This window comes from Chelonia mydas, chromosome 8 (assembly GCF_015237465.2).
Source record: "Chelonia mydas isolate rCheMyd1 chromosome 8, rCheMyd1.pri.v2, whole genome shotgun sequence".
NCBI lineage: Eukaryota > Metazoa > Chordata > Testudines > Cheloniidae > Chelonia > Chelonia mydas.
In genome coordinates, this window is record NC_057854.1 from 43583417 (window position 1) to 43610540 (window position 27124).

Genomic DNA, 27124 nt, shown 5'->3' on the forward strand with positions numbered 1-27124 from the left:
AGAGCGTGGGGTGGGCAGGGGTGGTGACGAGGGAGTTGCGGTGGAGGCAGGCCTCACGGGGCATGAGGCAAGCCCTGCAGGGAGATGCAGCGCTGGGAAAGGAGGTGAGGAGGGGAGCAAGGCCGTGCAGGAGCCAGTGGTGAAGGAGGGCCTGGGGGCTGTGGGGAAAGGGTGCTCCTGTTTTGTCGTGTTGGCCAGTGTGCGGTGACCTTTGGTTGAGCAATGAGTGAAGCACACACAGTTCGCTCCCTTGATAAGTGCAGGGAGGGACTTTGCCTGGCCCTGCTGCAGGGAATCTATATAAGTGCTGGCGGGGCCGGGGAAGAGACCTCGCTGCTGCTACTTGCCCATCAGCCTGGGGAAAATGTTCCGCCTCTTCAGTCAAACCAGGCGCTGTTTGCAAGTGAAGCGAGCGCTGAAGAGGCAGGAGTGGCCTCTTCGGCCAGCACACCTCACAGCTGCCGCACAGCAGGCCAGGTGAGGGGCAGACTGGGGAGCTAGGCCTGAGGGTCGGGACATGGGGCACTCTCCTTCGCCCCTGCTGGGACGCTCTGGGAATCCTGGCAGCTCAGTCCCAGTCAGCTGGGAGTGTGTTTGAATAGCTCTCTGCTGGGGAGTGACCTGACTTGCTGTACTCTGCACTCCAGCGTGAGGGAGGCTTTGGCACTGCCAGGGAATGGGTGTCTGACACAACAGCCACACTGAGATCTGGGAGAAGGGAGCGCAGTGCAAAGCTGGTACTGCATTAGGAGGGAATGTGAGCAGGGTGAGGACAGAGCAGTAATACAAAGGGCCCGGGGTTTGACAATAACAGAGTGGAGGGACATAATCCCAAAGGCAGGTATGCAGGGGGAGGGAGAGTGCTGGGACCCAGTACGGGTGGAAGACCTGAGCGGGAGGGTGGCAGCTAACTAGACCCAAGTTTGCAGTCTGGGTTGGCTGCACATGCAAAGCCACCCTGTCCCACATCAGAGCGGGGAGAGAGCCTCTCTCTGCAGCTGTGGTGCAGCTACATCTGGAGTATCGGATGCAGAGGGGCATCCAGCTGGACCCCAAAGAGAAGGATGACAATTTTTGGAAGCATTTCAGAGAAGGGCAGCAACAGGCTGGAGCTGAGGGAAAGCTGCGAAGATTATTTGAATAGTGACGTGATTTGAATAGTAACATGGAGCACTCACTGTACAGAGCACTTTGGGCCTGATGCCAAGCCAGTGAAGACAATGGGAGCCTCTCCATTGACCATGGCCTATGAATTGATCCCTTTTATACATGAACTAATTAGGGTGTAAACAACAGAGCAGGAGAGGACTAGAGAGCTGGGAGCAGTGGTAGGGAATGTAGGTAAAGGCAATGTAATGGAGTATCAGGAGATCTGTTAGGCCGTGGAATAACAACCCAAGGAGCAGAAGGGAGCCCCCTGAGTTTGTCCATTTAACACATGACTGGCAAGAGGACTGGAGGGAACAATCCTTCACCAGCTGGGGGAACGGACTACTCAGAGCTGCAAAAAAGCTTGTTCTTCTCCAAGTAGAGTAACAAACAGAGCTGTTAGTAATAGGGTTGCCAATTTTGACTGGATGTATTCCTGGAGATTTCATTGCATGACATAATCTTTAATTCCTGGAGACTCCAGGCCAATCCTGGAGGGTTGGCAACCCTAGTTAGCTGTAACTGAAAACAAGGGGTGACTTGGAATAAAACAAACACTGCCTTGGGGGTGGGAGGGGGACAAGTTCTATAGCATGCAGATTCCCTTCTGGAGCATGAATCAAAGCAGCTCTGTGCATGTGTGGAGAGGGCCCCTGCTGCTGCTTTGCAGACATCTGCAAATGGGGACATCTCTGAGATGGGCTGTGTAGTTAACAGCTTGCTGCCTGCGAGGAGGCTGCTGTGCCCTCTCTTGGCTCTCCAGTCTGTGTTGGGTGAGGGTGTGCAGCCAGATATCACCGCTCGTGAGGGGTCTGCTGTCTCCTCTGGGGTCTGTCTTGGGACAGCGTGTGTTATATGCTGTCACAGTCTCAGGTGTCTGGTATGGCCTCCATGGCCTGCACTAGGTCTGTGCGTGCACGCATGCAGCTGGCTGTGCCCCTGGGGAGTCTGTGATCTCCTCCCACCACATGTCGGAGGACGCTCAGCACTCTCCTTCTCTTTCAGTTTCTCCACTGCTTCTGTGGAGCACTTGTCTCGGTCGGACTCATGGCCGAAGGACGTGGGGATTCTCGCGCTGGAGGTTTACTTCCCTTCGCAGTACGTAGAACAAGTGGAGCTGGAGAAGTATGATGGTGTGGAAGCCGGGAAGTACACCCTGGGCCTGGGCCAGAAGCAGATGGGCTTCTGCTCGGCCCACGAGGACATTAACTCCCTATGCCTGACCGTGGTGCAGCGCCTTGTGGAACGCAGCCGCCTCTCCTGGGACTCCATTGGACGGCTGGAGGTCGGCACAGAGACCATCATTGACAAGTCCAAGGCCGTCAAGACTGTCCTAATGCAGCTCTTCCAGGACTCGGGGAACACAGACGTTGAAGGCATCGACACCACCAACGCCTGCTATGGAGGGACAGCCTCCCTCTTCAACTCTGCTGACTGGGTGGAGTCCAGCTCCTGGGACGGTGAGTGGCATCCAGCTAGCATGGGTGTAGATGACACTGCTCTGCCACCCGGGGCCCAGCCAGGGCTGCCAGTGAGAGATGGCCAGTGGCAGAAGGGCAGGTTCTTGGGGGAATGGCTGCCCCGGCTTCATAGTGGTTGATACTCCAAACTGGTGGCCTTCCAGGCTCCAAACTGAGGCCTTGAGGGAGACAGTGTTTAGAAGATAGTGGGGGTTTGGTTTAGGGTTGCCAGGTGTCTGATTTTTGACCGGAATGTTAAAAGTCCAGTTGGTGGCACAGCGGGGCTAAGGCAGGCTCCCTGCCTGCCGTGGCTCTGCGCGGCTCCCAGAAGTGGTGGCATGTCTGACCCCAAGGCGCAGGGGTCGGTGAGGGAGGCTCTGCGCACTGCCCCCATCCCGAGCACTGCTCCACAGCTGCCAGACATGCTGCCGCTTCAGGGAGCCATCTGAGGTAAGCCCTGCCCGGCCGTAGCCCATAGCCCACATCCCCTCCTGCACCCCAAACCCCTCAACCCTGGCCCCACTGCAAAGCTCGCACCCTGAGCCAGAGCCCACACCCCAACCCCCACCTCAGCCTGGAGCCTCCTCCCGCACCCTGAACCCCTCATTTCTGGCCCCACCCCAGAGCCCATACCCCCAGCTGGATCCTCATTCCTTCCTACACCCCAACCTCCTCCCCAGCCCTGAACCCCCTCCTGAACCCCAAACCCCTCATCCCTAGCCCCACCCCAGAGCCCCCACTCCCAGCCAGAGCCCTCACTTCCTCCCGCACCCCAACGCCCTGCCCCAGCAGGGTGAAAATGAGCGAGTGAGCAAGGGAGGAGGAGAGGGAGGGGTGATTGAATGAGTGGGGGTGGGCATTGGAGAAGGGGTGGAGCAGGGCCTCAGGGAAGGGGCGGGGCAAGGATGTTCTGGTTTCTGCCATCAGAAAGTTGGCAACCCTAGTTTGGTTACAAATTGGCAGTGTGCTCTCTGGGCTGGACCTGCTATACTGGAACTGAAGTGTCTGAATCAGGTCTGGTGCTGTGTCTGGCCTCCCTGTCTGTCTCCCCATGGCTTCCCTTACAGCAGCCTTGCTGGGAGCCCCCTGAGCGGCCACTGGGCCTCGCCTGGTGCAGCTGCTCAGCAGCTCCCCCGCTGGCTACCTGCAGTATCACAGGAGGGAGGAAAGCAGCTCTGACTTTGCTGCATTGGAGCTACAGGGAGAGCAGGCTGGGAGCTTGGCTGCACCAGGAGCTGCAAGGAGGGAGGCACAGGAACTAGCTACACTCACTGGGGAATCCTCCTCATGGTCAGGGAATCCCCAGCAAGGTGCTTGCCCAGGGTTTCTGCTCCCTGGGTGTGGAGCAGCTACTGTTACCTAAGGACTTGGGGAGTGTCTGCAGAGATCAAAGGTCCAACTCTGTCTTGCGGCGGGGATGCCGGCCCGGCCTGCAGCCTCAGAGGGTGCTGTAGGGAACAGCAGGCTCCGGCTTCTGTTGCCGTTAAATCAGTGTTAGATGGAAGCAGAGTTGTTCAGTACAAGTTCTAGTTGCTTTAATGCGGAGCAGACATCCCAAGCAGTGCAATAGCAGGGGATGAGCCGCTCTGTGCTGGTTGGGGCCACTTGATGTTTTTTAAGCATGTTCAGCCCTCAGGCTGAAAGAGTTGAGTCCTGTTGTCTCCCATAATGAGGAACATGGCCAAGCCCCAGGCAAGCAGCCCGGCCTCTCTAGTCCCAGAGCTCCACAGTCCTGTCTCCATAGTCCTAACCCCTGCCCCCTTTTTGTGGGGTAGGTAGATGCACATCTGTGACAGTAAGGCAGCAGGCGACATCTGAAACCATGTCACCATGGCAGTTTGGCCATGCCCCTTTCTGCACAGGGGACCCTGTAAACGTCTGCTTGGCAGATTGGGACTTTAAAGGTGACTTTCAAAGCTTTTTTCCCCTCGCAAAATTGCACTTGTGCCCTTTTCTTGATTTTTAGGATGTAAAGAGGGCTGGAAAGGCTTCTAAAGTTATCCTTGTGTCCTTGCCTTAAAAGGATCCAGACTCAGTGCTGGCTCTGGGCTTCCCTGGTTTGGTTGTAGGACCTCTTGGCTATTTCAGAGGATGTCTGTTGTTCTTTCTTACAGGGATGTTGCATATTTAGCAAAGGCTTCCTTCCCCCGACACGTTACTTGCTGAAGTGAAGTCGATGCTAACAAAAGCAAACATGGACTAAAGCCTTCATCTCACCTTGGGTGCCACTTTTTTGAGTCTTGTAATGTCCTGACTGCACGAGTTGTCTGGCAGCATCCCAGGCTTCCTGGCTAGGCCGCTCTGAATTTCTAACATACAAACAAGGAGGAAGAAACCTTTTTAAATAAAAAACTTAAACATGTCAGGCCCCCTTTATCCATCAAAGGGTCTATCCATCAAAGCAAGGCGGTGGTGGTGAAAAGGGCACATGCTCAGTTTTGTTTCCCTTGCAGGTCACAAGTCTCAAGGGATTTTTCCACCTTACATATATGCAAACTTAACCACAGTGTAACTTTTGGCAAGAGGGATAAACAGAGTTTTAGACTTGTATGTGATTTTTTTCATGTTTATGCCTAACCAATTCTGTGTTCTCATCCTATCCTAGGGCGCTATGCAGTGGTGGTCTGTGGTGACATTGCAGTCTATGCCACTGGCAATGCCCGTCCCACAGGAGGGGCAGGAGCTGTAGCGATGCTGGTTGGACCAGAGGCCCCTCTGGTGCTAGAGAGAGGTTGGTACTGTTAATAGAATAACTTTGTCTTTCCTAGGAGTGTTTGGTGCTTGGCCAGAGCTGCCCAGGTTCTAGGAATAGGCCACTGTCCAGGGGCAGCTTAGCCCTGGAGACACATGGTCCCAGGTTGTGTCTCTGGACATCAATCCTTCCTGAGCCTTGCAGCAATGGGTCTCCTGTGGAATTCATATTTCAGGATGAGGGAGGCACATGGGGCACTTCATGGCTCTTAATAAGATGATCAGTAATGAGTAAGGGCTATGGTTTTGGTCTGAAGTCAGTGGGAGCTGCTGTGTGCTCAGCACCCACTGAACTTGGGTTAATTCATAAGTAGGCACCTAAGAGCCTAATTCTAGGCTCCTTTTTTCAAAATCTTGGCCACTAAGTCTGTGTATGAAAAGAAAATTGTCGAGTACCAAGTCCAAGCTGCTGCAGTCTCCTCCATGCAGAGGTGAATTGTGCAAAGGAGGCCTTCATGAAAATAAAAAGTAAAAGAGGAAAGAACTTCTCAGGTGCAGTCATCTTACAAGCCTGATGTCTGGCTCCTCAGAACTACTTAAACCTCATAGAAAGAGACATTTGGAGTGGTGCCCCAGTGCGTCAGTGCCTCCCTTTGGCCAGAGAGGGCACTGCACAAAGTCCGCTTGGATCAGCGGGGTGGTCAGTCCACTCTTCTTCTCTGACTCTCTGTAGTCCTGTTCTGGGGTCAAAGACGTTAATTTCCATCCCACTGCGGTTTATGGACTTCCCCTTATGCTTGGCGGGGGTTAGCTGGGCCTTGTCCTCAAGGGGCCGAGAACCCCCTTTGGCTGTTAAGGGGTAGGTGTGGGAACCCGGGCCCACCCAGTCCGCTGGGTCCAACTTAGGGCCCTGAATCCAGGCAGGCAGAATCAGTCCTCCACAATTCTCCTGCTGTGCCCTGAGCTTCTTCCTACCTCCCTTGGGTCTGTCGGTTTCTGCAGCCTGTGGCTCTGGCTATTTTGTCTCTGGGTCATTGTCATTCTGGGGCAGCCTCTCACTAGCTTCCTGGCAGGACCCTCGGTCCCTGGCCTGCTTGCCTTCTCTGGCAGCCACCAACCGCTCTGCTTTTCAGCTCTGTTATTCTCCTAGCTGCTGTGAGGCTGCTGATCAAGGTTGATCAGCAGTTCCTCTAGTAACTCCTTGGTTGTCAGGTCCACATGGGATCTACACGCCCCATGACATGACGCAACATGTAACATGGTCTTAAAGCTAATTGCGAAGAATTGCTGAATTTCAACAGCCGCCATCAGCCTCGTGGTTGGCTAAATAAAGAGAGAATGATTGAAGCCCCAGCTTCAACAATATGTGGTGGCACTCTCAGAGAAACTATGTGTCAAGTGTGAATCGGCCTGGCTGCATTGAGGGCAGTGTAGCTATGTCACCTTTCACCAGCTGAGACTCTGGCCCTGTGTCTGTGCATTTCCATCCAGCTAGCATAACTGTGGGGTGAAACTTGTCATAAGCACAAGGACTTTGATGGAAACAGAGCATATGGTTTAGGCAACAAAGGATTTTACTGAGAGACTAAATTTGCAAAAACAAATAAAGGGTTTTTTGGAAGATCTTGCCAAATTACAAACCATGGACACAACTGTCCCAGGCCCAGTACACATGTGGCTTGACCTAATTAACAACAAAGGACTGGAAGTATACAAGAGATATAAAATAAATAAATACAAAGATCCAGAGAAGCTGAGATCTTTCCATAATCTGGCCAACATGACTGATCCAGGAACAGGCTACTTTAGCTGTGCCCATTCCCAGGACTCAAGTGTGTTATGGTTCAAACACACCTTTTCCCTGACATTTGGCAAATGGAGCAGGCACTACACAGCCCTCTGTCTTACCCGTCACTGTCCAAGCTGGGATGAATCATACAAGAAAACAGAGCAATCTAAGAGCGCGGATATCAGACTCCTGCTGCCTGTGCACAGCTCAGGAAGGTTCCTAGCCGCAGGCCTGAAGCAGGCAGCGCGAAGCTATATGAACTCAGACTGATGTTGATCTGTGTGAGATCCACTGCCAGCAAACAATACATGTCCTTGTCAGTGATGTAGTCCCAGAGACCGCCTGTGTCACAGAGACCAGGTTGGGTGGGCGCGCTGGTGTCACAGACTCACAGGTCGTGCCCACTCTGGGCCCCGTACGGTCCCTGGGGGGGGGAACCCCCTTCAGTGTGACAGCCCTTCTCGGGGGTCCACTCTCTCTCCGGGGTTAAACCCCTCCGCCTCCTGGAACCACACCTCTCTGAGCCTTAGCACGCCTGTCTCTCACCGTGGGCCCCCTCAGGGAGTCCACTCGCTCTGGACCCCCGGGGCCTCCGCTCCCAGAGGGAATAATGCAACTCTGTTCTCTAGACCAGAGCGATTCTCAGCCAGTGTAAAACAGGAGAGTTTATTGAGCATCTGAACGCAGCATAGGAAACTCTCAGGGCCCTCAGGCCTGGCCTCCCTCAGCACAGTACATCTAAGTCTCCCCTGCATCCAGGTGGGCTCTGCCTGCTCTCTCCCTCCAGTCCCGAGCCCCCGTGCTTTCCAGCTGGGCATCCAATATCACCTCCCCCAAGTCCCGCCTCTGTCCTTTGTCTTCTGTCGTGGTAAACAGTGTGGCCTGGGCCTCCTCTCCTCTCAGCCGTCCTTTGCTCCCCACTGGCTGGAACTGACTGGTCATGTCACCGGAGTTCTCTCTCTGCAGCCCATTGATCTCCCACTGGCTAGAACTGGCTGTGATTCCCAAGCTGGGCCTCCTGGTCACCAGTCGCTGGGGTATCCGTTCTCCAGGTCATTGGCTTGGATCCCAAGTTCCATTGCTGGTCCTCTGTAACAACAAACTCCCTCTCCCATCATCTCGTTAAACCAGTAACACCCAGGGAAACTGAGTCCCACCCTGTCTGCATTGCAAACCATTCAAAAACCAAGAAAAACCCAAGAGAATCCCCCCTTCATCACAGCTGGCTCACTGTCTCCCCCAGCCTGTCTCAGGGCCAGGAACCAAGTGGCACTTCATTTGTCTTCTCTGCAAATGTCAAGTTCGAATGAGGTGCTTCTGATGAATGACTTTAGATGACCCTGTCTTACCGGATGCTAGAACCAGGGGCCATTGCTAATCTAGAGCTCACGTTCACAGACAGACTACGGGTTCACTACACTGACCCTTGTTAGCAATGCTGGCGCATGCCCCAGACTTGGTGTCCTGGGAGATGTTAACATGCGTGCTGACAAGTCCTCCAACGCTAAAGCCTAAAGTCCTCACTTGCAGCCCTCGGATCTCACAGGCTGTCTGTGGTCCAACCCACACAGTGGGTCACACCTAGGTCTTTGGAGTCGATTCGCTGCTGATCACATCACAGCACAGTCACTGGCTGGGCTGGGCCTTCACCTCCGTGAGGCAGCGACCTGGGAGCTGTGAGAGCTCTGACAAGGCCCGTGAGCCTGACCTGACCACACAGCCTCTTATATGCTATTGAATTCCAGCACAGCCGCCCGCCCAGCACAGAATGGGGAGTCGAGGAACCGGTGAATCATCGTCCTGGTACTTCCGCCTTGACCTCTGACACACTGTCTCCCCACCCCCACAGCCCCTCCATCTCTGTCACCCAGCTGTTCGCAACTCTGAGCTGGATGGGGGGTCGGAATCTCGAGTGTGGATGGCAGAAAATAAAGGCTGAAGCAGATTGAAACACACAGCTGCCCCAGGCCTAAGCTGAGGCTGTATTACAGGCCCTGAATTGTCCTATCTGCCTCCATAGTAGCTGCCCTAAGGAGCTGTCCAGGATGGTAAACAGCTCCCTCAATCCTGAGGGCCTACAGCCTGCACCAGAGCCCAACACCAAGGACTGCAAAGAACCATTGTCCTGCTGCACTGAAAGGTTAATGCCCATTCAGGAAGGCTTCAAAACAGGGCCCTCTCTGCCTGTATCCAGCCACCAGCAGCCCATTCCTGGAGTTCAGCACATTCACTCCTCAGGGAAGACTGGAAACCCTACAGCAGCTTGAATCCACCCCAGGCCTTTCCTGGCTAGTGAAGGAGAGTCCTGAGCAACCAGCCTCATTCAGGGAAGGAATCTTCTCTTCCCCCTTCAAACACGCAACTGTCCAAGCAGCACTGAAGAAACCTGCCCTGGACACATCGGTTCTAGCTGGGCACTGTCTAGTATCAATTTCCCACTCCTGAGCAAGCTCGCAGAGTCATTAACCAAAGGCGAACTATATGCCCATCTAACTGAAGCTAATATTCCAGACCTGGCATAATCTGGATTCGGGGCAGGATATGGGCCTGAAATTGCTTCAGTGGCACTGCTGGATGAACTCCTGCTGTCAGTGGATAGAGGGCAGACATCCAATCTCAACCTCCTTGATTTCTCTGCAGCATTCCCCACGGTCAGCCATGAGGTACAGCTGTCCTGCCTCTGAGAGGTGACAGGTCCCGGGGAGCGCACTAAAATGGTTTAAATTCATCCGGTAGGGACACACTCAAGCAGCAGTGATAGGAAACTGCACTGTTGCCTCTGAACCCATCGCTGGTGGAGTCCCTGATCCTAAGTCAGCATCTACATGCAGCCCCTAGGTGAACTGGTCAGAGGACATAGACTCAAGTGCAGCGATATGCAGATGACACACCGCTCTACCTCTCCTTCACCACATACAACCACACCACTGTCACCAGGATGGCCAGTGCTGGTGGCCAGACGAAGCACTTTGAGGAGTTTGCAGCCATGGTGGCACAACTGGTCAGCTGGTCAGTTTAGTCCATAGCTTAGGAGGCTCCTGAATTCCTTGCTGACGCTGAGCTCTCATGTGGCAGCGTCCATGAGAAACACTTTCTGCTATCTCCGTCTGGCTGGGGAACTCTCCCCCATGCTGGCAGATGACAGCTTGGCCCCAGTTGTACACACCTTCGTCACCTCTCGGAGGGGCTGCAGCAGTGTGGTACACCTGGCCATGAAACCGGCAGCACTTAGTAAACTCAAGCTAATATAGGATAGGGCAGCACATCTCCTCAGCAACATGGGATGCCATGGGCCCAACAAACCATCCTCTGCCCCCTATGCCAGCTTCCCATAGAATATCGGGTTCACTGCCTGTCAAGGTTCCTTACCCACTCTGAACTCTAGGGTACAGATGTGGGGACCTGCATGAAAGACCCCCTAAGCTTATTCTTACCAGCTTAGGGTAAAAACTTTCTCAAGGTACAAACTTTGCCTTGTCCTTGAACCCTATGCTGCCACCACCAAGCGTGTTAAACAAAGAACAGGGAAAGAGCCCACTTGGAGACGTCTTTCCCCAAAATATCCCCCCAAACCCTTTACCCCCTTTCCTGGGGAAGGCTTGATTAAAAATCCTCACCAATTTGCATAGGTGAACACAGACCCAAACCCTTGGATCTTAAGAACAATGAAAAAGCAATCAGGTTCTTAAAAGAAGAATTTTAATTAAAGAAAAAGTAAAAGAATCACCTCTGTAAAATCAGGATGGTAAATACCTTACAGGGTAATCAGATCCAAAACATAGAGAATCCCTCTAGGCAAAACCTTAAGTTACAAAAAGACACAAAAACAGGAATATACATTCCATTCAGCACAGCTATTTTACCAGCCGTTAAACAAAAGGAAATCTAACACATTTCTAGCTAGATTACTTACTAACTTAAGGAGTTATGAAGAGCATTCCTGATCTGTTCCTGGAAAAAGTATCACACAGACAGCCAGACCCTTTGTGTCCCCCCCTCCCCCAGCTTTAAAAGTATCTTGTCTCCTCATTGGTCATTTTGGTCAGGTGCCAGTGAGGTTATCTTAGCTTCTTAACCCTTTACAGGTGAAAGGGTTTTGCCTCTGGCCAGGAAGGATTTTATAGTTCTGTGTGCAGAAAGGTGGTTACCCTTCCCTTTATATTTATGACATGCCCCCCAAATCATTGCTATGGTGAAACACTGGCTGTGATTTCTTCTTGGAGCTCTAGGAGAAAACAGAGTTAATAAGACACGTGCACCTCTAAATATACTACCAAGTATATAAAGACTAACAATATTTTCCACATCTCAAGGACAATTTTAACCAGTTGATTCTGGGAAACTTTCATGGGAGAGTGCATCAGCCACTTTGTTAGAAGCTCCTGAGATGTGTTGCATGTCAAAATCAAAATCTTGGAGAGCTAACCTCCACCAAATAAGTTTTTTGTTATTTCCCGTGACTGTATGAAGCCACTGTAGCGCAGCATAGTCGGTTTGCAGGTGGAAACACCATCCCCAAACATATGGGCATAGCTTTTCCAGAGCGTAGACAATGGCGAAAGATTCCTTTTCACTGATTGACCAGTCGCTTTCCCTCTCAGACAGCTTCTTGCTGAGAAACACGACAGGATGGAATTCTTGATCTGGTCCTTCCTGCATTAAAACTGCTCCCACACCACGCTCGGACGCATCTGTGGTTACTAGGAACGGTTTGTCAAAGTCTGGGGCCCTTAGCACAGGGTCAGACATGAGTGTCGCTTTAAGCTGGTTAAAGGCCTTCTGACACTCTTCGGTCCACTGAACAGCATTTGGCTGTTTCTTTTTGGTTAGGTCTGTCAGTGGGGCGGTGATTTGACTGTATTGCAGTACAAATGGCCTGTAATATCCGGCCAAGCCTAAGAAGGATTGGACCTGTTTCTTTGACTTTGGGACAGGCCACTTTTGGATAGCATCCACTTTGGCCTGAAGGGGGTTGATAGTTCCTTGACCCACGTGGTGTCCAAGGTAAGTCACTCTTTTTAGGCCTATTTGACACTTCTTAGCCTTAACAGTTAGTCCTGCCTCCTTTCTGCGCTTAAAGACTTTTTGTAGATGTTCCAGGTGTTCTGCCCAGGAATCCGAAAATATGGCCACATCATCAAGGTAGGCGACTGCATAGTCTCCCAGTCCTGCTAGGAGACCATCTACAAGTCTTTGGAAGGTGGCGGGTGCATTCTGCAGCCTGAAAGGGAGCACATTAAATTCATACAGCCCGACATGTGTGGTGAAGGCTGACCTTTCCTTGGCGGATTCATCTAGCGGTACCTGCCAGTACCCCTTGATTAAGTCCAAGGTAGAGATGAACTGGGCCTGTCCCAGTTTCTCTAATAGTTCATCTGTGCGTGGCATTGGATAGTTGTCTGGGCGAGTTACAGCATTTAGCTTACGGTAGTCCACGCAAAAATGTATCTCCCCATCTGGTTTGGGAACTAAAACCACTGGAGATACCCATGCACTGCCAGAGGGGCGGATTACACCCATCTGTAACATATCCTGGATCTCCTGTTGTATAGCAGTTTTAGCTTGAGGAGACACCCGGTAAGGTTGGACTTTAATTGGGTGAGCATTACCTGTGTCAATGGAGTGGTATGCCCGTTCAGTCAGTCCCGGGGTGGCTGAGAACGTCGGCGCATAGCTAGTGCACAGCTCCTTGATCTGCTGTCGCTGCATACGCCCAAGGGTCATGGAGAAGTTCACCTCTTCCATGCCACCAGCACTTTTCCCTTCGTAGTAGACGCCTTCAGGCCACTCAGTGTCATCTCTTCCCTGGGATGTAAAATAACAAACCTTTAATTCTCCGGAATAAAAGGGCTTTAGAAAATTAATATGGTACACCTTAGGCTTTTGGTTGGAGGTGGGGAATGCTATGAGATAATTAACAGCTCCCAAGCACTCTTGGACCGTGAATGGCCCTTCCCACGACGCTTCCATTTTATGGGCCTGGAGTACCTTTAAGACGATGACCTGGTCCCCTACTCTGAAGGAATGCTCTCTGGCATGTTTATCATACCAGGCTTTTTGCTCTTTTTGAGCATCCTGTAGGTTTTCTTTAGCAAGGGCTAGAGAGGTTCAGAGGGTGTTTTGTAGGTTGGTTACAAAGTCCAGAATGTTAGTTCCTGGAGAAGGTGTAAACCCCTCCCATTGCTGCTTCACCAACTGTAATGGCCCCTTAACCTCGCAGCCATATACAAGTTCAAATGGTGAAAACCCTAAACTGGGATGTGGTACAGCTCTGTAGGCAAAGAGCAACTGTTGCAACACTAGGTCCCAAACATTGGAGTGCTCATTTACGAATTTACTTATCATGGCCCCCAAAGTTCCATTAAACTTCTCCACCAGGCCATTTGTTTGATGGTGGTAAGGAGTAGCAACCAAGTGATTTACCCCATGAGCTTCCCAAAGGCTTTCCATAGTTCCTGCCAGGAAATTAGTTCCTGCATCTGTGAGGATGTCGGAGTGCCAACCTACCCTGGCAAAAATGTCTGTTAGTGCCTGGCACACACTTTTAGCCCTAGTGTTGCTTAGAGCTACTGCTTCCGGCCATCGGGTGGCAAAATCCATGAAAGTCAGTATGTGCTGCTTTCCTCTGGGTGTCTTTTTCAGAAAACGACCCAGAATATCCACAGTACTCGCTGAAATGGAACCTCAGTGATGGGGAGTGGCTGGAGAGGGGCTTTGACCTGGTCTTGGGGTTTTCCCACTCTTTGGCACATCTCACAAGACCGGACATAGGTAGAAAAATCCTTGCCCATTCCCTCCCATGGAACAACTTTCCCAAATGGTCTTTGGTTCTGTTCACCCCGGCATGGCCACTAGGATGATCGTGGGCTAAGCTTAATAGCTTTACCCAGTACTTAGTTGGAACTACCAACTGTCTTTGAGGATGCCAGTCTTCCTGGTGTCCACCAGAAAGAGTTTCCTTGCATAAAAAAGTCCTCTTTCTACAACAAACCTGGATCAATTAGAAGAGCTGAGAGGCGGTGGGTTGCTCCGTGCCATCGTCCAAGCTCTTTGGAGGCTTTCATCTGCTTCCTGTTTGCTCTGGAACTGTTCCCTTGAGGCTGGAGACATCAGTTCCTCATTGGATTGTGGATTTGGGCTTGGTCCCTCTGGAAGCGATGTAGGGGATGGGGCTGTTTCCATTGACTGTGAACCACTTTCCACTGGTGCACTATGTTGAGGTTCAGGCTCTGACTGAGCCTCTTGTGTAGGGTTATCTGCTGCTGCCAGTGCAGGTTCGGTGGGGCCCTCTGGTGTTGGGGCTGCAAGCACTGGATTCAGTGCTGGCAATGGTTCTGGTGCTGGTTGTTCCGCCAGTTCCAGTTCTGGGACTGGCTCTGTCTGGGTCTCTGGGACTGGATCCACTACTGCCATTGCAGACGTTGGCATGGGGTCCGGTTCCATTACCTCTGGCCGGGTCCTGGTAGAAGTTTCTGGAACAGAGCTAGGCATGTCAGCTTGCTTAGCCTGGCTGCGGGTGACCATTCCCACCCTCTTGGCTAGCTTCACATGATTGGCCAAGTCTTCCCCCAACAGCATGGGGATGGGATAATCATCATAGACGGCAAAAGTCCATGTTCCTGACCAGCCCTTGTACTGGACAGGCAACTTGGCTGTAGGCAAATTGAAAGAGTTGGACTTGAAAGGTTGAATTGTCACTTGGATCTCTGGGTCGATTAAATTGGGGTCCACTAAGGAAGCATGGATAGCCGACACTTGCGCTCCGGTGTCCCTCCACGCAGTGACCTTCTTTCCACCCACACTCACAGTTTCCCTCTGCTCCGAGGGTATCTGGGAGGCATCTGGGCCTGAGGACCTCTGGTGTGATTCCGGTGCAATGAACTGTAATCTGTTGGGGTTCTTGGGGCAGTTGGCCTTTATATGCCCCGACTCGTTACATTTAAACATCGTCCAGCTGACGGGTCATTGGGGCGAGGTGGGTTGCTGGAGAACGGTGTGGCAGGACGATAAGGTGTCTGGAGCATTCCTTGGTGTTTAGTTGGGGTCTTGGGTTGTCCCCAGTAGTAGGGTGAGTTCGGAGGTTGTCCCTTCTGGTCTCCGCTCCAACTGCAACCAGGATTGTTCCTCTCTCCTCCCTCCACCCGTTTTGTTCCAGTTTGCCCCTTCTGATATTCGCCCCAACTGCTACTAGTTTTTTTCTTTTCTGCCACCTCCACCCATTTGGCTCCAATCTCCCCCACCTCGATTACAGTTTTGGGCTTCCCATCTAGGATGTATCTTTCTATTTCCTCAGGAACACCCTCTAAGAACTGCCCCATTTGCATTAGGAAGGGCAACTCTTCTGGAGATTTAACACTTGCTCCTGATATCCAGGCATCCCAATGTTTCCCAATGTAGTAGGCATGTCGGGTAAATGAGAGGTCTGGTTTCCACCTTATGGCGCTGAACCGCCAACGGGAATGCTCGGGTGTTAGCCCCATTCTGACTCTCGCCTTGGTTTTAAACAGTTCATACTTGTTCATGTGTTCCTTAGGCATTTCAGCCGCCACCTCTGCTAAGGGTCCACTGAGCTGCGGCCTCAGCTCTACCATGTACTGGTCTGTAGAGATGCTGTACCCAAGGCAGGCCCTTTCGAAGTTTTCTAAGAAGGCCTCGGTATCATCGCCTGCTTTGTAGGTGGGGAACTTCCTGGGATGTGAAGCGGTACCTGGAGAAGGATTGCTAGGGTTTGTTGGTATATTCTCCTGAGCCTTTGCCTTCTCCATCTCCAGTGCATGCTTCCTTTCTTTTTCCTTTTCCTCCTCAGCATGCTTCCTCTCCTTTTCCTTTTCCTCTTCAGCATGCTTCCTCTCTTTTTCCTTTACCTCCATAGCTGTCCTGTGGGCAGCCTCCATTTAATTTTCCTTTGCCTCCATTTCTCTCCTGTGGGGAGCCTCTTTGGCTTTTTCTGCCTTGGGTTCTGTCATCTTAGCCTCTCTGTTTTTAACTAACTTTACACCCGAGAGTTTAAAAACAAAACATAACAAAAAAAACCTGGCTTGTAAAATTTAGTTGTGCTGTAACCTGATACCTATGTTCTGTGATAGCTATTCTCAGCCTACAGAAAAATCCTCTAGCTGCTCTTAGCTAAAAAAATAACTCTTCAGGTCTGGGAAAAACTTGTGAATTTCCCTGCAGGAGGTTAACTACCCTGCCTTTAGGTAGAGAAAACTCCAGCTCACAAAAGGAAGATCGCTTTGTTATGCTTGCTGCTATCCCCTTTTACAAAACCCTTTTAAAATCCTGCTGTGCTTCTGGTTCAAAATGATCTAAAAAAAAATAAAAAATCTCAAAATGATCCCACCGCTCTGCCACCATGTCAGGGTTCCTTCCCCACTCTGAACTCTAGGGTACAGATGTGGGGACCTGCATGAAAGACCCCCTAAGCTTATTCTTACCAGCTTAGGTTAAAAACTTCCTCAAGGTACAAACTTTGCCTTATCCTTGACCCCTATGCTGCCACCACCAAGCGTGTTAAACAAAGAACAGGGAAAGAGCCCACTTGGAGATGTCTTTCCCCAAAATATCCCCCCAAACCCTTTACCCCCTTTCCTGGGGAAGGCTTGATTAAAAATCCTCACCAATTTGCATAGGTGAACACAGACCCAAACCCCTGGATCTTAAAAACAATGAAAAAGCAATCAGGTTCTTAAAAGAAGAATTTTAATTAAAGAAAAAGTAAAAGAATCACCTCTGCAAAATCAGGATGGTAAATACCTTACAGGGTAATCAGATCCAAAACATAGAGAATCCCTCTAGGCAAAACCTTAAGTTACAAAAAGACACAAAAACAGGAATATACATTCCATTCAGCACAGCTATTTTACCAGCCATTAAACAAAAGGAAATCTAACGCATTTCTAGCTAGATTACTTACTAACTTAAGGAGTTATGAAGAGCATTCCTGATCTGTTCCCGGAAAAAATATCACACAGACAGACAGACCCTTCGTCCCCCCCCCCAGCTTTAAAAGTATCTTATCTCCTCATTGGTCATTTTGGTCAGGTGCCAGTGAGGTTATCTTAGCTTCTTAACCCTTTACAGGTGAAAGGGTTTTGCCTCTGGCCAGGAGGGATTTTATAGTTCTGTATACAGAAAGGTGGTTACCCTTCCCTTTATATTTATGACACTGCCTCAGTCCTTACCTTCCAGGTGCTCGATCTCTGCTTTGTCCCAGGGTATCTAAGAGGCCAGGCTTAAAGCTCCAGGATGAGGACTGTGGTCGACAACTTTGCACCTCAGGCAGAATGGACCTCCCTACTATAAGGGAAAAGCTCGTGTGTGTGTTGGAGACTGAGCTTTCTTGGGGGCTGGGCTGGAATGAACTCCCCTAGGAACCCAGGACCATCCCATCCTTCATCACCTTCCCTTCCCAGTGCCCAACACATTTCTTTGATCTGTCTTCTCTGTTATAAGCACAGAGCAGCACGTACATATTTATATAAAAACACTCCAAGCACTCCGCCACATTCAGAATTTCCCCTTTAGAGGGAGGCTAAGAGAAAGTGGGCCACACGCACAAGATGTTAGTCGTGTTGCGTTATGCACAACTGGAAGGTGCTCAGATACTACACGGACAGGGATGGTAGAAGAATCTACCTACCTTTCCAGTGTATCCAGAGAAGGTTCTCTTCATAGAAAAGATCTCAAATATGCAGGCTATAGAATGAGGTCAGAGCAGGAAGAGGAGGTGGAAAAGTGGCTCATGAAATGTAATTTTGTGAATTTTACGGGATGAATATTTTGTGTGTAAAGGGCTGTGGTGGGTTTTGGCTGAGAGGTTCGTTGCGGGTAGGGGGCTGGTATGGAGAGGGTTTGAGGTTCTGTTCCCCTGCTGTCTCCAATACGCAATGGTGAGGCTGTTTTCTCTCCTCCAAGGTGTTCGGGGAACCCACATGGAACATGTATATGATTTCTACAAACCAGACCTGGCTTCAGAGTATCCCATGGTGGATGGGAAACTCTCTATCCAGTGCTATTTCCGGGCCCTGGATCAATGCTATTCTATCTACCGCAAGAAAATCCAGAGCCAATGGCAGAAAGGTACAGAGCCTACAAGTGAAGGGGGAAATCTTGTGTGTGCCACAGGTTAGACAAACACCTGTAAGGGATGGTCTAGGTTTCCTTCGTCCTGTCTCAGTGCAGGGGGCTGGATTAGATGGCCTCTCAAGGTCCTTTCCCGCTGGACATTTCTATTATTCCATGTCAGCTGGGGTACCTGCTCCTCTGCCTCTGTGGAGCTCACAGTCTGTCTCTCTGTCTCCCCCACCACTCCCATTGTGTCTGTCTCTCCCACCCCACCCCATGTTGTAGGGCCTGTGGATTTCTGGGTAAGAGGACAAAGGGGTCAGAGACTGGAGGGGCCAAGAGTGGTGGGAATGCATTGGTGGGGATAGGAAGTGGAGACACCAGAAGTCCATGAACCTGTAATTTGTTGGCCTCTGACCAGGCTGGTAGACAAAGTGGTGGGAGAGCCGTTGGAAAGAAACTAGTTAATGCGAGGCCAGGGGCCAGGCCTGGCTGGGTGATCAGACAGACAGCACATGTTGAAATGGTGGGTGCTGTTTCCTCCATCTGAGGAGAGTTTAAAACCCATGTTTCCCTGCTGTGACCCATCCATGGCTCGTGCCCGGGGAGTTCACTGGCGGCAGCATGCCAGAGCCATGAGGGCCTTCCCCATCGGACAAAAGTGTGAGCACCTGGCTGCATGGGCTTGTGCTGAATAGCCATTATAACCAGCCCACTGCCCCAGAACAGAACAGGCCCCTAGGCTGAGCCCAGGTAGTGGTAGCTGAGTCTGCAGCACTCATAGTTTGCTGGATCGAGAGAGCCCTTCCAGGTCCAGGGGCCAGTCCCTTTTCAAGGTAGCTCCTGCAGCAGGAAGGGTGAGACTCTGTGCCAGAGAGCTGTGAGGAACTCTCCTGCCCTAGTTTAGTATGAGGGTGAATATATCTCCCCATATTGTCCCCATTTCTGGCATCCATGGGGTTGTCAGTGTCTCCTTATGCAGCATTGGAAGGCTGTGGGTCTCTTCCCCACCCGCCCATCCCATTGCCTTCTGTGGGGCAGGTCTATGGGTCTTTGCCTTCAGTGCCTGCTGCAAGTGCTGCGGCTCTCTGTGCAGAGTGGGGTTGAGGGGTCTCTAATGGGTGGCTTCTGTCTCCTGTTCTGCTGCAGTGGGGGTGGACAAACCTTTTACCCTGGAAGACTTCCAGTTCATGATCTTCCACACGCCCTTCTGCAAATTGGTGCAGAAGTCTGTGGGGCGAATGATGCTCAACGACTTCCTAGCAGCTCCCAACCCCGACACGCAGAGCGGCCTCTACAAAGGGCTGCAGGCCTTCAGGTGGGTGAGCGCTACAGAGCAGGAGCGGCCTCTGCCAGGGGTGTGGGAGTCCTTGGGCTGCCGACATCCATGGAGGGGCAATTCCACTAGTGGGGGCTGCAGAAAATTGGAGTGGGGTCCACACATCTGTGGTACATCCCCCATAGGGACTGTGCAGGGAAAGATTCTTTTTCAATGTCTGTTGATAACGATACCCAGCTTTAAGTTAGCACTTGTCATCTGCAGAGCTGTACAAAGCAGTTCAGCAGCATTCTCCCAATTTTACAGATGGTGAAACTGAGGCTCCGAGAGAGGAAGTGACTTAACCAGCAGGCCAGTGGCAGGGCCAGGAATAGAACCTGGTCCCCTGAGTTCCAGTCTCATGCTCCATCCACTAGGCCATGTTAGGAGCATCTTGGTGGGAACTGTTTTTTCCTTGGGGCACTGCGGACGCTCAGCGGGGAGGTTATTGCAGGAAGATTTTTGGGGTGAGTGTGTGATTTCCTTAGCGAGGGCGGCAGGTGATGGGGAGGCAAAGGGTGCCCTGGCAGGGTGTTGGGCGTCAGAGTACGTCTTACTCCTCTGGCAGGGGCTGATGCATTATGGCAGGCAGCATTTCGGTGTGAGGGTCTGCGGGCACTCAGCTCTGTAAGCTGGGGAGGCTGGCACATGGAGGGTGGGGCTGGGGCAAGGCTCGCATGGGAGCTGCAGGCATTCGGAGGGGTCTGAGCCCTCTAGCTAGTGGATGTTGGGACGAGTAGGGCTCCTACCTCAGGGGATGCCTGCGGTCAAGTGGGACGTGGCTCTCTGCTATTTGCTGTGTTGAGGTTTGGGGGAGCGCTGGGTGCATGTGACCATAGAGCCAGAGTCAGTGGACAGGAATGTAGCAGCAGCACCAAGAGATCCCCAGCACCGAGAGATCCCCAGTCATGGACCAGCACCCCACTGTGCTAGGTGCCACACAGACACGGAACAAAGAGCTGCTCCAAAGAGTTTCCAGTCTAAGTATGAGACAAAGGACAAGAGGTGGATACAGTCGGGGAGCAGAAGGAAACAGTGAGACAGTGCTGGTCAGTGTGGTGGGCAGGGGTCTCAGCACACCGACTGCCTAGCTGCGTCAGGTGTTTTGCAGGCATCGTGGCAAATTGGCTATGCTGGCTGGATCGGGATCGGGGCTAACGATTCTTTGGGAGAATCGTTTTTCTCTTGAGAGACGAGGATTGTTATCGAAGAGCTACAGATTGTTGTTTGCCGAGGAAACATTGGTAGCAACTCAGTAATGAAGCCTGAGCGGAGCTGTGCACTGAAAGCAGGGATTCAACCTCTTTGTTATGTATGAAAATACAGCAGCTCCTCCCATCCCTGGAGCTGCTGCTCTCTGAGAGCAGAATGAACTTTCAGAGAATTTACAAGGCAATCTATTAGTTTAGGAATCGCATTTCTTAAAGGAGGTATTTTTAATTTTACACCAGACTTTTTTTTGCCCCTAATAATCTCAGTTACAGAATAACACTGACTCTTCAAACTTCCCATGGAGTTAAAACGCCCTGGAATCTTGTGCACAGGCTCCAGCTTATAGACTTTAAGGCCAGGAGGGACCATGGTGATGATTTAGTCTGACCTCCTGCACATGGCAGGCCACAGAACCTTGCCCACCCACTCCTGTAATAGATCCCTAACCTCTGGCTGAGTTACTGAAGTCCTCAAATCATGGTTTAAAGACTTCAGGCTACAGGGAATCCACCATTTACACTAGTTTAAACCTGCAAGAGACCCATGCCCCATGCTGCAGAGGAAGGTAAATAATTGGATTCATGATAATTTCCCCCCCATCATTCTTCATAACTGAAGGTTTCTCCTTCTGCAGAGGCTGAAGGTAGGGTGATCAGGTAGCACGTCTGAAAAATCAGGACCGGGGGCAGGAAATAGGAAACTATATAAGACAAAGCCCCAAATATCGGAACTGTCCCTATAAAATTGGGATATCTGGCCACCCTAGCTGAAGGTTAGCGGTCTACTAGAGAAGTCCATGAACTACCCTTTTTCAAAATGGTTGCAATCTCCTATTGTCCTCAGCAGGACGGAAGTGCCTCCGCCTCCGCACACCCTGTGGGGTGCCATCTTCCCTGAGCACTGCTGTAGTTTCAGTCCTATGGAGAACAATGGGAGATGGGAGCCATTTTGAAATGGGGCAAATTCTTTGTGACAATCTTTCCGTTATGAAAAATAGGGGCAAAACATGGCCATCAGTCTAAATAGCTTTTCAAAAACTGCCCATTGCATCAGCTCTACTCAACAGAAAGGTCAGATTTCGGGGGCGGGAACTAGGGCGTTTGTGTGTATGTGCAGCTGAGACCATCCCAATCCCACATAAGGGATGCCAAAAATGGGGGAAAAAACAACAATAAGGCTTTTAAAGAGACAAGGTGGGGGAGGTAATATCTTTTGGAAGCTGGTCCAATAAAAGATATGACTTCAACCACCTTGTCTCTCTGATATCCCAGGACCGATAGAGCTACAAGGACACTATATGCCTTTTAAAATCAGTTTAATCTTATCTGAGTCAATAAACATGAAAAAGCCTCAATCATACTTGTGTGATCTCACAGTTAAGGGCAATTGCACCTGTATTCCCCTTCCATGGTCCAGCCAGGGCACTCACTCTCAGGCTTCTTGCTCCCCAGCCGTCACCTCTCTGGGGCAGAGACACATGTTTCTTTCCCTCCTGTCTTTTCTGGCTGCATCATTCCCTGCCTACACTGTGAATACCCCAGCAAGTCAGGCGGCCTAAACACACCTGCTTTGTTTTTCTCCTCAAAGGCTCTGAACAGTGTAATTGTTCACAGCTGAGTTACCACCTAGCTCTTTCTAAGCAAGCACATTTATTCTTAAGATAAAAGTGTTACAGAGAAAACATTGCAAACAATAAAGGAACCTACGCTCAAGCTAATAAGCTCACCAGAGATCACCCCCTGTCTCTAGCAAGGGCTCTAGCAGGCAAACAGTCATTCAAGCCCCTCCAAGTGGCTTTTCTGTGATTATAAGTCCATAACCACCTTGGCTGAGAGCAAGCCCACCAGTGAATCTGTGAGTCCCTCTTTTATCCAGCTGGGACCTCTCATCTTGTCCTCCTATAACAGGTGAGCTGCAGACAATAGGTTACTCCTGAGGGCACAGTTAAGAGAAAGGCCAGAGATGAGAAGTTGCCTCCTGCCACAAGTATTTCCTGGGAAACCTACTCAACTAAAAGTTCAGCCTTGTCTGGCCCTGTCAAGTTTCCTTCCCCACTCTGAACTCTAGGGTACAGATGTGGGGACCTGCATGAAAGACCCCCTAAGCTTATTCTTACCAGCTTAGGTTAAAAACTTCCCCAGGGTACAAACTTTGCCTTGTCCTTGAACCCTATGCTGCTACCACCAAGTGTTTTATACAAAGAACAGGGAAAGAGCCCACTGGAGACGACTTCCCCCAAAATATCCCCCCAAGCCCTACACCCCCTTTCCTGGGGAAGGCTTGATAAGAATCCTCACCAATTTGTACAGAAGAACACAGACCCAAACCCTTGGATCTTAAGAACAATGAAAAAGCAATCAGGTTCTTAAAAGAAGAATTTTAATTAAAGAAAAGGTAAAAGAATCACCTCTGTAAAATCAGGATGGTAAATACCTTACAGGGTAATCAGATTCAAAACATAGAGAATCCCTCTAGGCAAAACCTTAAGTTACAAAAAGACACAAAAACAGGAATATACATTCCATCCAGCACAGCTTATTTTACCAGTCATTAAACAAAAGGAAATCTAACGCATTTCTAGCTGGATTACTTACTAATTTAACAGGAGTTGTAAGGCTTCGTTCCTGATCTGTTCCTGGCAAAAGCATCACACAGACAGATCCTTTATCCCCCCCATCCAGATTTGAAAGTATCTTGTCCCCTCATTGGTCATTTTGGGTCAGGTGCCAGTGAGGTTACCTTAGCTTCTTAACCCTTTACAGGTGAAGGGGTTTTGCCTCTGGCCAGGAGGGATTTTATAGCACTGTATACAGAAAGGTGGTTACCCTTCCCTTTATATTTATGACAGGCCCATTGTTTCAAAGAGTCCCTTGAAGATCAGAACACTGCCAGGGTTTGCATTAGTCCTGGCTCCCTACTAGAGACATTCCAGACAACCCCCCCAGGAATACATGAACATTTTCATTTTTAATACAGTGAACTCCTAAAATGCTTCAACCTGATTCAGTCAAGCTTGGTGAGGATACGCAGGTAATTGCCACATCTGTCACCTACGGTTCTTGTGTTGTCAGCATGGGGCAGAGTTCAGCTTTTTGCTGCCGCAGAGAGATTTAGTTCTGCTGTTAAAAAAAACACATTCAAGTACACCCTGTGTCCAAGAGTTCACTGTCTGGGGAGAGGCCAAGACGGGGCAAAGTTCAGGCTGTTTGGGTGCCTAGCTGCATTTCCAGACTGTAACGTGTTTGGATTTGTTTGACTTTACCCTACCTTCTGAATTTCCTGGGTTTGGGAGAACGCCACCATCCCAATTGTATTTCACCCCAAGTAACAGGTCTGCACTCCCAGCCTTGATGGAATTGTTTGCTGTCTGGGAGCTGTACTACTGCTATGGCAGGTGAGATTTCCCACGGAGGCCATGACCACGTGGGGCACAGAGGTGTCCCTAAAGGGCACATGGGCTTTTGCAGCAGGTCAGATTTCCATGGGGGGATGGTAGCTGTTTGGTGAATGACAGTTCTGTGTCGGGGGTATTGAGGTTTCTCTAATGCCAGCTGCAGGCGTCTCCCCAGATAATGCCGAGCGCTCCTTGCTGCTCTGCATCCCTACTGAGTGACTGGCATGAGGCTGAACACAGCAGGTCCATGTCTGCACTGGCAGCAAAGGCATGATGAGTATCATGTCACCCAGCTCGATTGTTAAAAATGGAAACACAAAGCGGGTGTGGGAGCAGCAGCTGTTCGAGGGGCTCAAGACTTTCTAGCCGGGCTCCGGGGAGTGTGAGATTTCCCTAGCCGGTGCCATGGCCCATCAGGCAGGTGAGATTCTCTTCCGGGGGCAGCGACTGTCCAGGAAGGGGAGCGATTCCCCAGTAGGGACTGTGCAAATTCAAGCAGGGTGCAATGTGAGTAGACAGGGCTGCAGGACTTCAGGCTGGCGGCACTTCAGTAGCCAATATTTGCAGAGCTGCCAGCCATCAATCCTTGCTGTTATCCACACAGTCCGCTGTGGGGAGACGGATAGCCAGAGGGGATTCGTGCTGGGCAGCTGGTGCATTTTCCCAGTGCAGTGGGTCCCCTTGGCTGCTGAACCCACGAGTGAACCTCCTCCTCCCTCTTCCCAGGGGGGTGAAGCTGGAAGACACCTACTCCGACAAGGATGTGGAGAAGGCCTTTCAGAAAGCTAGCTTGGAAATGTTCAGCCAGAAAACCAAGCCCTCGCTGCTCCTCTCCTCTCGCAACGGCAACATGTACACCCCGTCTATGTATGGCTGCCTCGCCTCCCTCCTCGCACAGTGAGTGCCAGCTCCAAGCATCCCTTTCCGCCGAGCCCTGCCCCACCCCCGTGTCCCCCAGGCCTTGGGACTCCCACAGCCCGGCAGAGAACAAGCCAAAGGGTTGGGCACAAAGCCGACTTTCAGTTGGGGTCTGAGCCTGCAGCCTTTGTGCTGAGCAGCAGTTACTCCTCGTCTAAAGGGTCTTTCTCAGCTACTGAGCCGCAATGTGGGGAAGTCTGAAAGAAGAGCTGTGATTTTTCCAGGTCTCTGCCTGAGGTTACATTTTTTTAAAAACTGGAGCAAAAATGACTCGGCCATTTGAGTACCAAAGCTCTGTGTGTGTGTGTGCATGTTGGAGTGGTTGGGCATGTGTGTGCACACAAGCAAGAGTATGTGTGCACATGTGGATGTATTTGTGTGTGTGAGTGGGCATTTGTGTGGTGTGTGCGCATGCGCGCGTGTATGTGTGTGTGCGTGAGCATGTGTATGCATGCAAGCAGGCAGGCAGGCGTGCGAGCATGTGCGTGTTTGAGAGCAGCGGGGTGTGTGTGCTCAATCGTTCATGTGTGTGCATGTGAGTGGGCAGATGCTTGTGTGCATGCATGTGTGTGTGAATGGGTATGTGTGTACACATGAGCAGGTCTGTGTGGGGGGTGGGGGCGGTTTGCCATTATAAAATATTTGTTCTTGCAACCTTCTGCAGACTTGCAGTTACTCCCCATCAGGAGAGCTTGGCCCAAGAAGGGGGCACATTGCAGGGTTGCACAGTGACATTTTCTCTGCCATGACCTGTCTGTGGGTTTTTCCCTTTCAATGCTTCACTTTGCAACTTTAAAAGTCTTTTTATTTCATTCCTTGCATAGAGTTGCCTGGAACTGCATGCCCAGCTCTGTGCACCTGTCAGGGGAGGGAGACCACCCCCCAAAGACACCCTCCTTGGGTGGGCTTCATGGAGCTAGATGGGTGGCTCCATCTGCTTGCTCCCTGCCCCCCTCAGAGAGCAGAGGCTTTCTCTCCCAGCAGCGAGGGCAGCCACAGGAGTTTCAATTAAATCCAAGTTATCGGTGCCGTTTAACCGGACCCAGTGTGTGTCAGAGGCAGAGGGGAAAGAAAAGACTCAGCCCCTCTGAGGGTGGGGTAGACCCTGCTCCTGCAGGTTGGCAATCGTGCACTCCAAGGATGATGGTGCTAACTGTGCTTTGCAGAGCCTGCCTGTGCCTGGTCCTTAGCGCACTCTCTCCCCCACAGCTCCTAGTTCTGCCTGAGACACAGCAGCGTCCCCTGGTCTCCCTGCTCTCAGTAGTGACTGCCATGCACACTAATGCTCCCCACAGTGCTGCTCATCTGGCCTCTGGTTTTTATATCACGCCCATCACCAGGGTATCTTGGCTCCTCATGCATGCTCTCCCAGCTGCTGTCTTGAGGCATGTCTGAACCTGATCCTTCTAGGCCCCACTTCAGGGAGCCTGCTGGTATGGAAAGCCTGGAGACAGTTTCTCCCCGCAGTAACTGCAGATCTGGTTTCCTGGCGGCTTAGATGCAGGTGACGCTCCTTTACCTCACTCGTCATCACCAAATCAGCCCACAGCGGTGCCCACTTGCAACTCCAAAACCTGCTTCTGCTCCTCGCCTGGATCCCACAGTCCTTAACGCCAGTGACAGGAGCAGGAGGCAAAACTCCTCTGCCCTTCTCTGCCCGCTTCCTGGGGTTACCTGCTGTCATGCAGGGGGATCTTTTCTATTTTATGGAGGTACAGCCTAGGTTCAGCCCGGGGGCCGTTTCTGGTTGCCCCTTACTGATTTAAAATAAAATCTCTGATTTCCAGCGTGTCCTGGGTCAGAGCAGCTCAGCTACAGCCCGCACACTGCCCCCTGGGACGTCAGCTTGCCAGGCCGTGTGGGTAGCGCTCAGGATTTGAGGCGTCTGCCCTTTAGCACGGATGTTCTCCACTGACAGCTTGGTTTGAATTGCCACAGATACTCTGCTCAGCAGCTGGCTGGCTCCAGGATCGGGGCCTTCTCCTATGGCTCGGGATTGGCTGCAAGCTTGTTTTCCATGCGTGTCTCGCAGGATGCTGCTCCGGGTGAGTCCCTTCCTATTTCCTCCCCTCACTTGTCATTGGACGCCTTAGGTGGCAGTGATGGCTGTGGAGGGTCATCCTGCC

General features: G+C 51.2%; 1 protein-coding gene across 1 annotated transcript in view; it reads left to right on the top strand.

Annotated features, from left to right (window-relative positions):
• The first annotated feature begins 273 nt into the window (after positions 1–273).
• HMGCS2 (3-hydroxy-3-methylglutaryl-CoA synthase 2) overlaps positions 274–27124 on the top strand; it is a 32620-nt gene continuing 5769 nt past the window's right edge. The window contains exons 1-7 of the mRNA XM_037907413.2: positions 274–477; positions 2155–2609; positions 5215–5340; positions 18007–18171; positions 19306–19474; positions 24807–24977; positions 26937–27043. Of these exons, the coding sequence (XP_037763341.1) occupies positions 365–477; positions 2155–2609; positions 5215–5340; positions 18007–18171; positions 19306–19474; positions 24807–24977; positions 26937–27043 (1306 nt within the window). The 5' untranslated portion in view covers positions 274–364. The remainder of the gene's footprint in view (positions 478–2154; positions 2610–5214; positions 5341–18006; positions 18172–19305; positions 19475–24806; positions 24978–26936; positions 27044–27124) is intronic.